The sequence below is a fragment of the Oncorhynchus clarkii genome, unplaced genomic scaffold, assembly GCF_045791955.1.
Source record: "Oncorhynchus clarkii lewisi isolate Uvic-CL-2024 unplaced genomic scaffold, UVic_Ocla_1.0 unplaced_contig_12070_pilon_pilon, whole genome shotgun sequence".
NCBI classification, from domain to species: Eukaryota; Metazoa; Chordata; class Actinopteri; order Salmoniformes; family Salmonidae; genus Oncorhynchus; species Oncorhynchus clarkii.
The window spans coordinates 150309-166130 of record NW_027258036.1 but is presented as its reverse complement, the minus strand read 5'-3'; the positions used below and the strand labels follow the sequence as shown (position 1 = coordinate 166130).

General features: G+C 46.2%; 1 protein-coding gene across 1 annotated transcript; it reads left to right on the top strand.

The window, feature by feature from the left end:
* The first annotated feature begins 3125 nt into the window (after positions 1–3125).
* On the top strand, positions 3126–11089 carry LOC139394604 (tetraspanin-8-like). The gene is made up of 9 exons (XM_071142703.1): positions 3126–3334; positions 3668–3736; positions 4242–4358; positions 4713–4787; positions 4924–5019; positions 6204–6320; positions 9275–9331; positions 9670–9753; positions 9888–11089. Exons 1-9 carry the CDS (start codon positions 3275–3277, stop codon positions 10053–10055), a joined length of 843 nt encoding a protein of 280 aa, XP_070998804.1. The 5' UTR covers positions 3126–3274; the 3' UTR covers positions 10056–11089.
* The last annotated feature ends 4733 nt before the right edge of the window (positions 11090–15822 follow it).

The window sequence follows — 15822 nt, the reverse complement described above, 5'->3', positions numbered from 1 at the left end:
TAAAAATACCTTCCTGAGCTGGGACCAGTATCGGTGCTGCCAGTGTTCCTTTAGCTGGGACCAGTATCAGTGCTGCCAGTGTTCCTTTAGCTGGGACCAGTATCAGTGCTGCCAGTGTTCCTTTAGCTGGGACCAGTGTAGGTGCTGCCAGTGTTCCTTTAGCTGGGACCAGTGTAGGTGCTGCCTGTGTTCCTTTAGCTGGGACCCGTATCGATGCTGCCTGTGTTCCTTTAGCTGGGACCCGTGTAGGTGCTGCCAGTGTTCCTTTAGCTGGGACCCGTGTAGGTGCTGCCAGTGTTCCTTTAGCTGGGACCCGTGTAGGTGCTGCCAGTGTTCCTTTAGCTGGGACCCGTGTAGGTGCTGCCTGTGTTCCTTTAGCTGGGACCCGTGTAGGTGCTGCCAGTGTTCCTTTAGCTGGGACCCGTGTAGGTGCTGCCTGTGTTCCTTTAGCTGGGACCAGTATCGATGCTGCCTGTGTTCCTTTAGCTGGGACCCGTGTAGGTGCTGCCAGTGTTCCTTTAGCTGGGACCCGTGTAGGTGCTGCCAGTGTTCCTTTAGCTGGGACCCGTGTAGGTGCTGCCAGTGTTCCTTTAGCTGGGACCCGTGTAGGTGCTGCCTGTGTTCCTTTAGCTGGGACCAGTATCGATGCTGCCTGTGTTCCTTTAGCTGGGACCAGTATCGGTGCTGACTGTGTTCCGGAGCTGGGACCAGTATCAGTGCTGCCAGTGTTCCTTTAGCTGGGACCTGTATCGGTGCTGCCTGTGTTCCTTTAGCTGGGACCAGTATCAGTGCTGCCAGTGTTCCTTTAGCTGGGACCCGTGTAGGTGCTGCCTGTGTTCCGGAGCTGGGACCTGTATCGGTGCTGCCAGTGTTCCTTTAGCTGGGACCTGTGTAGGTGCTGCCTGTGTTCCTTTAGCTGGGACCCGTGTAGGTGCTGCCTGTGTTCCTTTAGCTGGGACCAGTATCGGTGCTGCCAGTGTTCCTTTAGCTGGGACCCGTGTAGGTGCTGCCTGTGTTCCTTTAGCTGGGACCAGTATCAGTGCTGCCAGTGTTCCTTTAGCTGGGACCCGTGTAGGTGCTGCCTGTGTTCCGGAGCTGGGACCTGTATCGGTGCTGCCAGTGTTCCTTTAGCTGGGACCTGTGTAGGTGCTGCCTGTGTTCCTTTAGCTGGGACCCGTGTAGGTGCTGCCTGTGTTCCTTTAGCTGGGACCAGTATCGGTGCTGCCAGTGTTCCTTTAGCTGGGACCCGTGTAGGTGCTGCCTGTGTTCCTTTAGCTGGGACCCGTGTAGGTGCTGCCTGTGTTCCGGAGCTGGGACCAGTATCGGTGCTGACTGTGTTCCTTTAGCTGGGACCAGTATCGGTGCTGCCTGTGTTCCTTTAGCTGGGACCAGTATCGATGCTGACTGTGTTCCGGAGCTGGGCCCAGTGTTGGGAGAGAGACAGAGACAAAGGGAGAGAGACAGAGAGAGAGAGAGAGAGAGAGAGAGAGAGAAAGAAAGAGAGAGAGAGAGAGAGACCCTATTCTGACCCACACTCTCCTCATTCTGGACTACAGACAGTCAGTTAATTACCTGGGTCTGAGGAGACTAAGGCTCTATTCTGACCCAGTCTCTCCTCATTCTGGACTACAGACAGTCAGTTAATTACCTGGGTCCCAGGAGACTAAGACTCTATTCTGACCCAGTCTCTCCTCATTACGGACTACAGTTAATAACCTGGGTCCCAGGAGACTAAGACCCTATTCTAGCTCAGCCTTGGATCAATAAACCAAATCTTTATTTCTCTTGTCTTCTATCGTTTGCTCATTTGCTCTCTCTCCTCTCTCTCTCTACTCACTGTCTGTCTTTCTTTCTCTCTTTCTCTCACCAGCCTGTGATATCTTTCAAGCATTTTGCTACACCCCAAATAATATAACATTTGATTTAATAAACTTTCAAATTTGATTTGAGTCTAGAGTTGGTGTAATGTATCTCTGTAAAAAAACAAAAATATATTTTCATATTCGTTCTGCTATATCCATGCAGTGAAATGTGAGTAGGCAAGTTTGTAAACACTGGAAAAAATACTTTAGATGATGCAGGACAGACCTAGATACAGCGAAATATAACTAACCCAAGATAGTTCATCTGTGCCGTTTACAGTGGGAGCAAATAAGGAAGAGTGGGCAGAACAAGCAAGGTGGTTAAAGCCAAGCAAGAGCTAGCGAGATCCTATTGGCGCGTTGTAGCGTGTATTTGCATATTTCCATTAGGGAACGCCTACTCTGTGAAGTGCGCTTGTGCACAAATTCAATTCGACCTTGCACTCTTTCTAAACAATTCCATTTAAATATTTGGAGAAGCGTCAAGTCTGTAAAACTTACTTCACTGTGTTTGTAACATATTGTAGTTTAGGGAACAGAAAAATATATTGAGGTCAAATGTTTCATTGATGAGAAAATTAGCAGAACGTCTGCCCAGTTTCACGTAGTTCCATCCTCTCCCACTCCACCCACGACTGAACTACCATTTGGTGGTGAGAAAACGTTCAAAATCTAAACGGATGCTTCAGCTTTATAGGCCCTGTGACATGTCTGGGTTACTCATTCTGTCTGTGCTTACGTGTAGTGATGTCCTATGTTTTTGTTGTTATTGTGTTGTAATTTGAAATGTACTTTTTTTTTATATATACAGAAAAAAAGCTTACGTGACTTATATATATATATATATATACACTAGATGATTTTAAGGGGGTGTGTGTTGAAGCCATTGAACCTCCATCTTGGCATTCCCCCACAGTTGTAATTGTATATTGGAATCTTTAGAAAAGCATTTATTCCATTACAGACACCTTAATGCATACGTTCAAATTAAATCACGTGAGCTAATCATACAAACAAAAAATTGAGAAAAAATAAAAACATTTCCCTTAAAGTATATATTTTTTTGATGACTAATGATACTGTCCCAACTACAACAACAAAAAGTATTAAATACATGTAATTTTGTCCTTTATTTATAAATACTGTAGATCTCCATTCATTCTTGTGGAGGACTGGGCCGTACCGGGGAGTTCCAATATGGCCGACCGTTGGCTTCAAAGGCTCATAATGGCAATAAATACCTTGCCGCAATCCAGGGTTTATATACATCGTTGGTTACAGTGTAATTTACAGGAACTAACTCAGTACGGCCGACCACATCAGCTACCCGGAAAACGGACACACTCACGAACAGCACGGACAGGTAGAGTTCGTTTTCTGAGAGCTGAAGTGTGTACCTGATAAACACGACAATGGCTAAACTTAATAGCTGTTTCCAACGGCTTTTTGTCTTCTTCAACCTGCTGTTTGCGGTAAGTTAGCAACTCTTTATTTGTAAATACAAGTAGGAACATGCGATTAACTCAGTAGGCGATACTTTAAGGTTACTTTCGATTGTAATCAACTGCGCAACAAAACAACAAGTTCGTGTATCTTCTTTACCAAAAACTTCTGCCCATAAAAGTTAGTTTCAAAATGTTTGTAGTCTGTCTGTGTGAAATTATATGGTTTCTATCCACTTTCCTACGTGTCTCTCCATGTTGTATAAAGTTGTATAATCCAACTTCACATCCGTTAAATATGGCTTTAAAGACGTGTTTTATTACCTTATGTTATTTGATAGTGAATGGGATGTTTTTCTTTAGATCGTTGGAGGTGTGATTATTGGCCTGGGACTTCTGGGTCAATTCGCCTACAATGACAGCACTTCAGAGGTAAAATGGGATCTAGCTCTGGTCCGTGGCGTTACATGCGGTTTGAGCTTTGAAGAAGTTTAAAGCCGCACACGTAACACCCTAGACAAGAGCTAAATGGGCTCAAAGTTCAAATTACATTCAAACTTAATTTTACGAATAGATATATATGGATATTGAATGAATTCTTACCAAAGATAATTCATTTTGATTATATAATTTCTCTATTTTGAAAAAACAAAAGTGGAAACAAACAGTTAGCATTAAACGCTTCAGCATCTGAAAAACAGGTTAATGTGTCAACAGTTTATGTAGTAGACTATAACTATACTTCCTTATTGGTTAGCTATATATACACAAAGTGATCTCTCGTGTACAAAGTCAATGTTCCTAAATATACAAGAATTATAGGTCTACCGTGCAATAATAAAATATGTGATTTTTCCCTATTAGGAACGTAGGCATTGCTATTGTGATGTCATAATGGTACGCTGAGACACACGGTGGATGTTGTATTGTTTTTCAGTTTGAAAACCAGACCAAAGGGTTTCTGGGGATGTATCTGGTAGGAGGCATCACCATGGCCATGTCTCTGCTCGGGGCGTACGGAGCACACGGAGGGAAGAGAATTCCCCTGATCGTGGTGAGAGGGTCTACTGCGACCAGCTGAGTTCACATTCGAACAGACATCTACGACCATAGAGACAGAGCAATATACAACATGTCACGGTTTCCCAGACACAGATTAACCCCAGTTCTGGATTAAAAACTGGTTTTCGATGAAGATACCTACTTGAGCTTGCTTTTTAGTCCAGAACTAGGCTCAGTCTGTGTCTGGGAAACCACCCTGATATCCTGTTTTATATCGTACTACGACATTGGGTTAGGAAAGACACCGTTTCGTAACCTGTTTTGTTCACTGAGTCACGCAGTAACTTTTATTGGACAGAAAATTGTTTAAGTCTCTCTATCTCTCTCTTTCACTTTCTCTCTCTAGTTTCTGGTGGCCTGTTTTATTTGCTGCTTCGGCCTCCTGCGTCTGGCGGTGCCCACAGCCATGTACCGTTCGGAGGTATTGTTGGTTAATAATAATGTCTGTACATGACTGTCCTGTAATACTGATGTGTTATACTAGTAGACTGTGTGTGTGTGTGAGAATTCTGTCAAGGCCATTGTTGACACCAGTGGTTGTTGTGTTTGTTTTGCAGATGAAGCAGTTCGTGGAGGCGAAGTTCCGTGAGGCCCTGCCTCTGAACGAAGCCTCCCCTGATGTTAGACAGTTCACCGAGAGGATTCAGCTGAATGTATGTACAGGGACATTTTCCGTCAATCATTTCACCACAATATACTCGACATGTCCATAACATTCATTATATCAAAGGATCCCGCTTGGGATCTATTCTGTCTTTTCCATGAATCATCATCAGCAGGAAATATTTCACTAAGGTTTACAATAATATCATTCATTATATACTTTATAGTTTTGAGAAGTTACGTTCTAGTTTCGTGTACAACATGTACCTCAGTAATGTTAACTTCCTGTAACAACACACTGTAGTGTTCACTTGATCTCTACCCTTGACCAATGAGTCTACTGTCCTCCCAAACCCCCCAAATTGAAGTGTTCCTTCCAAATAGGTCCAGACACTGCTGGGCATAACAGACTTGTTTTGTTGACTCTAACCAGCAGTAATGAGGAAGAGGTTGACCTAGTGGTTCAACTAGTTTACTGTTCTCAACATGTCCTTTGTGTTGAGGTTGACCTAGTGGTTCAACTAGTTTACTGTTCTCAACATGTCCTTTGTGTTGAGGTTGACCTCGTGGTTCAACTAGTTTACTGTTCTCAACATGTCCTTTGTGTTGAGGTTGACCTAGTGGTTCAACTAGTTTACTGTTCTCAACATGTCCTTTGTGTTGAGGTTGACCTCGTGGTTCAACTAGTTTACTGTTCTCAACATGTCCTTTGTGTTGAGGTTGACCTCGTGGTTCAACTAGTTTACTGTTCTCAACATGTCCTTTGTGTTGAGGTTGACCTAGTGGTTCAACTAGTTTACTGTTCTCAACATGTCCTTTGTGTTGAGGTTGACCTAGTGGTTCAACGAGTTTACTGTTCTCGTCCTTTGTGTTGAGGTTGACCTAGTGGTTCAACTAGTTTACTGTTCTCAACATGTCCTTTGTGTTGAGGTTGACCTAGTGGTTCAACTAGTTTACTGTTCTCAACATGTCCTTTGTGTTGAGGTTGACCTCGTGGTTCAACTAGTTTACTGTTCTCAACATGTCCTTTGTGTTGAGGTTGACCTAGTGGTTCAACTAGTTTACTGTTCTCAACATGTCCTTTGTGTTGAGGTTGACCTAGTGGTTCAACTAGTTTACTGTTCTCAACATGTCCTTTGTGTTGAGGTTGACCTCGTGGTTCAACTAGTTTACTGTTCTCAACATGGCCTTTTGCTCGATACGCTGACTGACTGTGTGTGGGTTTTTTTAACAGTTGAAGTGCTGTGGGCTGTTCAGTTACACAGACTGGGGCAACAACGTCCCTGACTCCTGTCTCTGTCAGGGGGAGGAAGATCAGATGGAGGGTACATGCCTGAACATTCAATACCGGGTGAGTTCAGATGAACTCTACATGACAGGACTGATGTAGCTTTATAGTCAATAGTCTCCTCCTTCTTCTTCTCAGTTCTTATGCACATAGGTTTACATCCTGTTAGATACATTCATTAAGGGTTATGTCTGTTAGAGACATTCATTAAGGGTTAAGTCTGTTAGAGACATTCATTAAGGGTTAAGTCTGTTAGAGACATTCATTAAGGGTTAAGTCTGTTAGAGACATTCATTAAGGGTTAAGTCTGTTAGAGACATTCATTAAGGGTTAAGTCTGTTAGAGACATTCATTAAGGGTTATGTCTGTTAGAGACATTCATTAACCTCTAGCGACGAGAAATTCGGTATCCGGGAGCGTAATTATAGCCTCAAGCTCATTACCATAACGCAACGTTAACTATTCATGAAAATCGCAAATGAAATAAATATATTGGCTCACAAGCTTAGCCTTTTGTTAACAACACTGTCATCTCAGATTTTCAAAATATGCTTTTGAACCATAGCTACACAAGCATTTGTGTAAGAGTATTGATAGCTAGCATAGCATTAAGCCTAGCATTCAGCAGGCAACATTTTCACAAAAACAAGAAAAGCATTCAAATAAAATCATTTACCTTTGAAGAACTTCAGATGTTTTCAATGAGGAGACTCTCAGTTAGATAGCAAATGTTCAGTTTTTCCAAAAATATTATTTGTGTAGGAGAAATCACTCCGTTTTGTTCATCACGTTTGGCTAAGAAAAAAAACAGAAAATTCAGTCATTACAACGCCAAACTTTTTTCCAAATTAACTCCATAATATCAACAGAAACATGGCAAACGTTGTTTAGAATCAATCCTCAAAGTGTTTTTCACATATCTATTCGATGATAAGTCATTCGTGGCAGTAGGGTTTCTCCTCTGAAGCAAATGGAAAAATACACGCAGGTGGAGGTTATGCAATAATTGCAACGGAGGACACCAAGCGAGCACCTGGTAAATGTAGTCTCTTATGGTCAATCTTCCAATGATATGCCTACAAATACGTCACAATGCTGCAGACACCTTGGGGAAACGACAGAAAGTGTAAGCTCATTCCTGGCGCATTCACAGCCATATAAGGAGACATTGGAACACAGCGCCTTCAAAATCTGGGGCATTTCCTGTTTGAAATGTCATCTTGGTTTCGCCTGTTGCATCAGTTCTGTGGCACTCACAGATAATATCTTTGCAGATTTGGAAGCGTCAGTGTTTTCTTTCCAAAGCTGTGAATTATATGCATAGTCAAGCATCTTTTCGTGACAAAATATCTTGTTTAAAACTGGAACGTTTTTTTATCCAAAAATTAAAAGAGCGCCCCCTAAATCGAAGAAGTTAAGGGTTATATCTGTTAGAGACGTTCATTAAGGGTTATGTCTGTTAGATACATTCATTAAGGGTTATGTCTGTTGGAGACATTCATTAAGGGTTATGAGACATTCATTAAGGGTTATGTCTGTTAGAGACATTCATTAAGGGTTATGTCTGTTAGAGACATTCATTAAGGATTAAGAGACATTCATTAAGGGTTATGAGACATTCATTAAGGGTTATGAGACATTCATTAAGGGTTATGTCTGTTAGAGACATTCATTAAGGGTTATGAGACATTCATTAAGGGTTATATCTGTTAGAGACGTTCATTAAGGGTTATGTCTGTTGGAGACATTCATTAAGGGTTATGTCTGTTGGAGACATTCATTAAGGGTTATGTCTGTTGGAGACATTCATTAAGGGTTATGTCTGTTGGAGACATTCATTAAGGGTTATGTCTGTTGGAGACATTCATTAAGGGTTATGTCTGTTGGAGACATTCATTAAGGGTTATGTCTGTTGGAGACATTCATTAAGGGTTATGTCTGTTGGAGACATTCATTAAGGGTTATGTCTGTTGGAGACATTCATTAAGGGTTATGTCTGTTGGAGACATTCATTAAGGGTTATGTCTGTTGGAGACATTCATTAAGGGTTATGTCTGTGTGGAGACATTCATTAAGGGTTATGTCTGTTGGAGACATTCATTAAGGGTTATGTCTGTTGGAGACATTCATTAAGGGTTATGTCTGTTGGAGACATTCATTAAGGGTTATGTCTGTTGGAGACATTCATTAAGGGTTATGTCTGTTGGAGACATTCATTAAGGGTTATGTCTGTTGGAGACATTCATTAAGGGTTATGTCTGTTGGAGACATTCATTAAGGGTTATGTCTGTTGGAGACATTCATTAAGGGTTATGTCTGTTGGAGACATTCATTAAGGGTTATGTCTGTTGGAGACATTCATTAAGGGTTATGTCTGTTGGAGACATTCATTAAGGGTTATGTCTGTTGGAGACATTCATTAAGGGTTATGTCTGTTCATTCATTAAGGGTTATGAGACATTCATTAAGGGTTATGTCTGTTAGAGACATTCATTAAGGGTTATGAGACATTCATTAAGGGTTATGTCTGTTAGAGACGTTCATTAAGGGTTATGAGACATTCATTAAGGGTTATGAGAGACGTTCATTAAGGGTTATGAGACATTCATTAAGGGTTATGTTAGAGACGTTCATTAAGGGTTATGAGAGACATTCATTAAGGGTTATGAGACATTCATTAAGGGTTATGAGACATTCATTAAGGGTTATGAGACATTCATTAAGGGTTATGTCTGTTAGAGACATTCATTAAGGGTTATTCATTAAGGGTTATGAGACATTCATTAAGGGTTATGAGACATTCATTAAGGGTTATGTCTGTTAGAGACATTCATTAAGGGTTATGTCTGTTAGAGACATTCATTAAGGGTTATGTCTGTTAGAGACATTCATTAAGGGTTATGTCTGTTAGAGACATTCATTAAGGGTTATGTCTGTTAGAGACATTCATTAAGGGTTATGTCTGTTAGAGACATTCATTACGTAGTGTCAGTTTTTCTTCTTCTTCTGTTTTTCAGTTGTTGTTCCTTTCAGAGTACAGGATGACTGGACACCAGAAGCTGATCTACAAACAGGTTGGACCAGCTTCCCTTTTCGGTTATCTTTAAATCAACCGTCTACATTCCTAGACAGAAACGGTTGCTTTTGTCGCTGATCAGAGAGCAGCACACTGTGGAGACTGAAGCTCTTCTGTTGAGCCATGATCTGAGTCGTCACGTTAATTACACAGACATGAAATTCACCAACCTCTTTTTCAGTCTGCACATTTTGAGTTTTTTTGTGATCCCTGCGGGAATTGAACCCGTGACCTTGGCATCGCCTAGTACCACACTGTAACCATGTGAGCCAGACAGGACCATGACTGAGTTGTGATCTGTGTTCCAATGAGTATTAACGGCCCTCTGTCCCACAGACCTGCTTCCCCATCCTCGAGGGCTACCTGGCTAAAGCTCTGGACATCGTGTTGGGCGTTTCCTTCGGATTCGCTGCTCTGGCTGTGAGCATGCATTCTTTACCGCGCACATTTCACACCTTACACATCAAACTGTCAGTTGAATATCTCTACTAGTCCCCTGGCTTGCTGTCACCCGCGTGGTTGTTTTTAATTCACGTTGTTGTGTTGTTCTCCAGCTCCTGGGAGCGGTGATGTCTGCCGTCCTGCTGGCTCAGCTGAGGAGCTCTACCGTAGCGGTTCCTGTGGTGTTCAGTGTCAGCTCTCACCCATCCACGTTCGACTTCAGTTCCCACCCACCCAAGTACAGCAAGCTTTACGACGAGCCTGAGAAGCCTGAGAAGTGAAAAAGCAGACTGAGGTTCAGGATGTGGTTAGTTAGATGACATGGTTTTAGGCTGTTGTTCAGTCCGGCTCAGCATAGAAATATAACTACTAGAATGGTTAAAGCCCCACAACCATGGGGTATGATCAATATAGTTGAATGGGGATTGTCTTTCTAGTGATCCATTTCTATGGTGTCCAGACTCCCACTGTTTTCCTTCCACATCTTCTCATGGTTGTTGTTGTGTGTTTTTTCAACGGAGAGGTCTCCTTAACTCTCTTACTGACTGTCAAACCAAAAAGGAAGGTGCTGCTTCCTTCTGTGTGTAATTTGCTTTGATTTGAGTTCTACGTTTTAAAAGAGAATCACCACCGGTGGTTTTATACACATGCAGGGAATTCTGGGTAAAAATGGTTGGGGAACGTTACGTTTTATTTGCAGAATGAGACACAGTGAACCGGCAGGGCGTTTTGAAAAGAGGATATCACAAAGAGAGTACAACTCTGAGATCGTAATGAGCCGGCAGGGCGTTTTGAAAAGAGGATATCACAAAGAGAGTACAACTCTGAGATAGTAATGAGCCGGCAGGGCGTTTTGAACAGAGGATATCACAAAGAGAGTACAACTCTGAGATCGTAATGAGCCGGCAGGGCGTTTTGAAAAGAGGATATCACAAAGAGAGTACAACTCTGAGATCGTAATGAGCCGGCAGGGCGTTTTGAAAAGAGGATATCACAAAGAGAGTACAACTCTGAGATCGTAATGAGCCGGCAGGGCATTTTGAAAAGAAGATATCACAAAGAGAGTACAACTCTGAGATAGTAAGGACAGAATGTCATTTCCATAGGACTTTGAATGTCAAATCATTTGCCTTGAAACTGCAGTAATAAAAAGGGAAACGGAAGGGAAGGTTGACAAATAGAAACAGGGAAATAAATATCAGGAGCTGACAGAAGTCCTGTAGCTTTTTGCTCTGAACTGTAAATCCTTATATGGAATATACAACTTGCCAACTGTCCTGCTCTCTATGTTTCTAAATAAAGCATCTGTCTTCTACATATTATAATTTGAAACTTATTTACAACTCTTTTGAGGAATATATTATATATATATTAGAGAAAACATTCTATTTTAGATGCTTTGCATATTAAGTTCCAATTCAGTTGAATAAAAACTCTAGATGTTATTGTCTACAAACCTGGAGCTACTGAGAGAGGAGAGAACCCTGACTAAAACACCCGAGGGAAGAGACAGGTGAGGGAGCAGAGGAGAACCCCGACTAAAACACCCGAGGGAAGAGACAGGTGAGGGAGCAGAGGAGAACCCTGACTAAAACACCTGAGGGAAGAGGCAGGGGAGAGGAGAACCCCGACTAAAACACCAGAGGGAAGAGACAGGTGAGGGAGCAGGGGAGAGGAGAACCCTGACTAAAACACCCGAGGGAAGAGAAAGGTGAGGGAGCAGAGGAGAACCCTGACTAAAACACCAGAGGGAAGAGACAGGTGAGGGAGCAGAGGAGAGGAGAACCCTGACTAAAACACCCGAGGGAGGGAGAGACAGGTGAGGGAGCAGAGGAGAAGAACCCTGACTAAAACACCAGAGGGAAGAGACAGGTGAGGGAGCAGAGGAGAGGAGAACCCTGACTAAAACACCCGAGGGAAGAGACAGGTGAGGGAGCAGGGGAGAGGAGAACCCTGACTAAAACACCCGAGAGGGAAGAGGCAGGTGAGGGAACAGGGGAGAGGAGAACCCCGACTAAAACACCAGAGGGAAGAGACAGGTGAGGGAGCAGGGGAGAGGAGAACCCTGACTAAAACACCCGAGGGAAGAGGCAGGGGAGAGGAGAACCCTGACTAAAACACCCGAGGGAAGAGACAGGTGAGGGAGCAGGGGAGAGGAGAACCCTGACTAAAACACCCGAGGGAAGAGACAGGTGAGGGAACAGAGGAGAGGAGAACCCCGACTGAGGGAACAGAGGAGAGGAGAACCCCGACTAAAACACCCGAGGGAAGAGACAGGTGAGGGAGCAGAGGAGAACCCTGACCACCTGAGGGAAGAGACAGGTGAGGGAGCAGGGGAGAGTAGAACCCCGACTAAAACACCAGAGGGAAGAGACAGGTGAAAACACCTGAGGGAAGAGACAGGTGAGGGAGCAGGGAGAGAGTAGAACCCCGACTAAAACACCAGAGGGAAGAGACAGGTGAGGGAGCAGGGGAGAGGAGAACCCTGACTAAAACACCCGAGGGAAGAGATAGGTGAGGGAGCAGAGGAGAACCCTGACTAAAACACCAGAGGGAAGAGACAGGTGAGGGAGCAGAGGAGAGGAGAACCCTGACTAAAACACCCGAGGGAAGAGACAGGTGAGGGAGCAGGGGAGAGGAGAACCCTGACTAAAACACCCGAGGGAAGAGACAGGTGAGGGAACAGGGGAGAGGAGAACCCTGACTAAAACACCAGAGGGAAGAGACAGGTGAGGGAGCAGGGGAGAGGAGAACCCTGACTAAAACACCCGAGGGAAGAGACAGGTGAGGGAGCAGGGGAGAGGAGAACCCTGACTAAAACACCCGAGGGAAGAGACAGGTGAGGGAACAGAGGAGAGGAGAACCCCGACTAAAACACCAGAGGGAAGAGACAGGTGAGGGAGCAGAGGAGAACCCCGACTAAAACACCAGAGGGAAGAGAAAGGTGAGGGAGGGAGCAGAGGAGAGGAGAACCCCGAGAGGGAGAGGAGAACCCCGACTAAAACACCTGAGGGAAGAGACAGGTGAGGGAGGGAGCAGAGGAGAGGAGAACCCCGACTAAAACACCCGAGGGAAGAGACAGAGGGAGCAGAGGGAGCAGAGGAGGAGAACCCCGACTAAAACACCCGAGGGAAGAGAAAGGTGAGGGAGCAGAGGAGAGGAGAACCCCGACTAAAACACCCGAGGGAAGAGAAAGGTGAGGTAGCAGAGGAGAACCCCAACTAAAACACCAGAGGGAAGAGACAGGGAAGAGACAGGTGAGGGAGCAGAGGAGAACTTCGACTAAAACACCTGAGGGAAGAGACAGGTGAGGGAGCAGAGGAGAGGAGAACCCCGACTAAAACACCCGAGGGAAGAGAAAGGTGAGGGAGGGAGCAGAGGAGAGGAGAACCCCGACTAAAACACCCGAGGGAAGAGACAGGTGAGGGAGCAGAGGAGAGGAGAACCCCGACTAAAACACACGAGGGAAGAGACAGGTGAGGGAGCAGAGGAGAACCCCGACTAAAACACCAGAGGGAAGAGAAAGGTGAGGGAGGGAGCAGAGGAGAGGAGAACCCCGACTAAAACACCAGAGGGAAGAGACAGGTGAGGGAGGGAGCAGAGGAGAGGAGAACCCCGACTAAAACACCCGAGGGAAGAGAAAGGTGAGGGAGCAGAGGAGAACCCCGACTAAAACACCCGAGGGAAGTGACAGGTGAGGGAGCAGAGGAGAGGAGAACCCCGACTAAAACACCCGAGGGAAGAGACAGGTGAGGGAGCAGCAGAGGAGAGGAGAACCCCGACTAAAACACCCGAGGGAAGAGACAGGTGAGGGAGCAGAGGAGAGGAGAACCCCGACTAAAACACCTGAGGGAAGAGAAAGGTGAGGGAGGGAGCAGAGGAGAGGAGAACCCTGACTAAAACACCTGAGGGAAGAGACAGGTGAGGGAGCAGAGGAGTACTTCGACTAAAACACCTGAGGGAAGAGACAGGTGAGGGAGCAGAGGAGAGGAGAACCCCGACTAAAACACCCGAGGGAAGAGACAGGTGAGGGAGGGAGCAGAGGAGAGAAGAACCCCGACTAAAACACCCGAGGGAAGAGACAGGTGAGGGAGCAGAGGAGAGGAGGACCCCGACTAAAACACCAGTGGGAAGAGACAGGTGAGGGAGCAGAGGAGAACCCCGACTAAAACACCAGAGGGAAGAGAAAGGTGAGGGAGGGAGCAGAGGAGAGGAGAACCCCGACTAAAACACCAGAGGGAAGAGACAGGTGAGGGAGGGAGCAGAGGAGAGGAGAACCCCGACTAAAACACCCGAGGGAAGAGAGGTGAGGGAGGGAGCAGTTGAGAGGAGAACCCCGACTAAAACACCCGAGGGAAGTTACAGGTGAGGGAGCAGAGGAGAGGAGAACCCCGACTAAAACACCCGAGGGAAGAGACAGGTGAGGGAGCAGAGGAGAGGAGAACCCCGACTAAAACACCCGAGGGAAGAGATAGGTGAGGGAGCAGAGGAGAGGAGAACCCCGACTAAAACACCTAAGGGAAGAGAAAGGTGAGGGAGGGAGCAGAGGAGAGGAGAACCCCGACTAAAACACCCGAGGGAAGAGACAGGTGAGGGAGCAGAGGAGAGGAGAACCCCGACTAAAACACCCGAGGGAAGAGACAGGTGAGGGAGCAGAGGAGAGGAGAACCCCGACTAAAACACCCGAGGGAAGAGAAAGGTGAGGGAGCAGAGGAGAACCCCGACTAAAACACCCGAGGGAAGAGAAAAGTGAGGGAGGGAGCAGAGGAGAGGAGAACCCCGACTAAAACACCAGAGGGAAGAGACAGGTGAGGGAGCAGAGGAGAACCCCAGCTAAAACACCCGAGGGAAGAGAAAGGTGAGGGAGTGAGCAGAGGAGAGGAGAACCCCGACTAAAACACCTGAGGGAAGAGACAGGTGAGGGAGCAGAGGAGAGTAGAACCCCGACTAAAACACCTGAGGGAAGAGAAAGGTGAGGGAGGGAGCAGAGGAGAGGAGAACCCTGACTAAAACACCTGAGGGAAGAGACAGGTGAGGGAGCAGAGGAGTACTTCGACTAAAACACCTGAGGGAAGAGACAGGTGAGGGAGCAGAGGAGAGGAGAACCCCGACTAAAACACCCGAGGGAAGAGACAGGTGAGGGAGGGAGCAGAGGAGAGAAGAACCCCGACTAAAACACCCGAGGGAAGAGACAGGTGAGGGAGCAGAGGAGAGGAGGACCCCGACTAAAACACACGAGGGAAGAGACAGGTGAGGGAGCAGAGGAGAACCCCGACTAAAACACCAGAGGGAAGAGAAAGGTGAGGGAGGGAGCAGAGGAGAGGAGAACCCCGACTAAAACACCAGAGGGAAGAGACAGGTGAGGGAGGGAGCAGAGGAGAGGAGAACCCCGACTAAAACACCCGAGGGAAGAGAAGGTGAGGGAGGGAGCAGTTGAGAGGAGAACCCCGACTAAAACACCCGAGGGAAGTTACAGGTGAGGGAGCAGAGGAGAGGAGAACCCCGACTAAAACACCCGAGGGAAGAGACAGGTGAGGGAGCAGAGGAGAGGAGAACCCCGACTAAAACACCCGAGGGAAGAGATAGGTGAGGGAGCAGAGGAGAGGAGAACCCCGACTAAAACACCTAAGGGAAGAGAAAGGTGAGGGAGGGAGCAGAGGAGAGGAGAACCCCGACTAAAACACCCGAGGGAAGAGACAGGTGAGGGAGCAGAGGCGAGGAGAACCCCGACTAAAACACCCGAGGGAAGAGACAGGTGAGGGAGCAGAGGAGAGGAGAACCCCGACTAAAACACCCGAGGGAAGAGAAAGGTGAGGGAGCAGAGGAGAACCCCGACTAAAACACCCGAGGGAAGAGAAAAGTGAGGGAGGGAGCAGAGGAGAGGAGAACCCCGACTAAAACACCAGAGGGAAGAGACAGGTGAGGGAGCAGAGGAGAACCCCAGCTAAAACACCCGAGGGAAGAGAAAGGTGAGGGAGTGAGCAGAGGAGAGGAGAACCCCGACTAAAACACCTGAGGGAAGAGACAGGTGAGGGAGCAGAGGAGAGG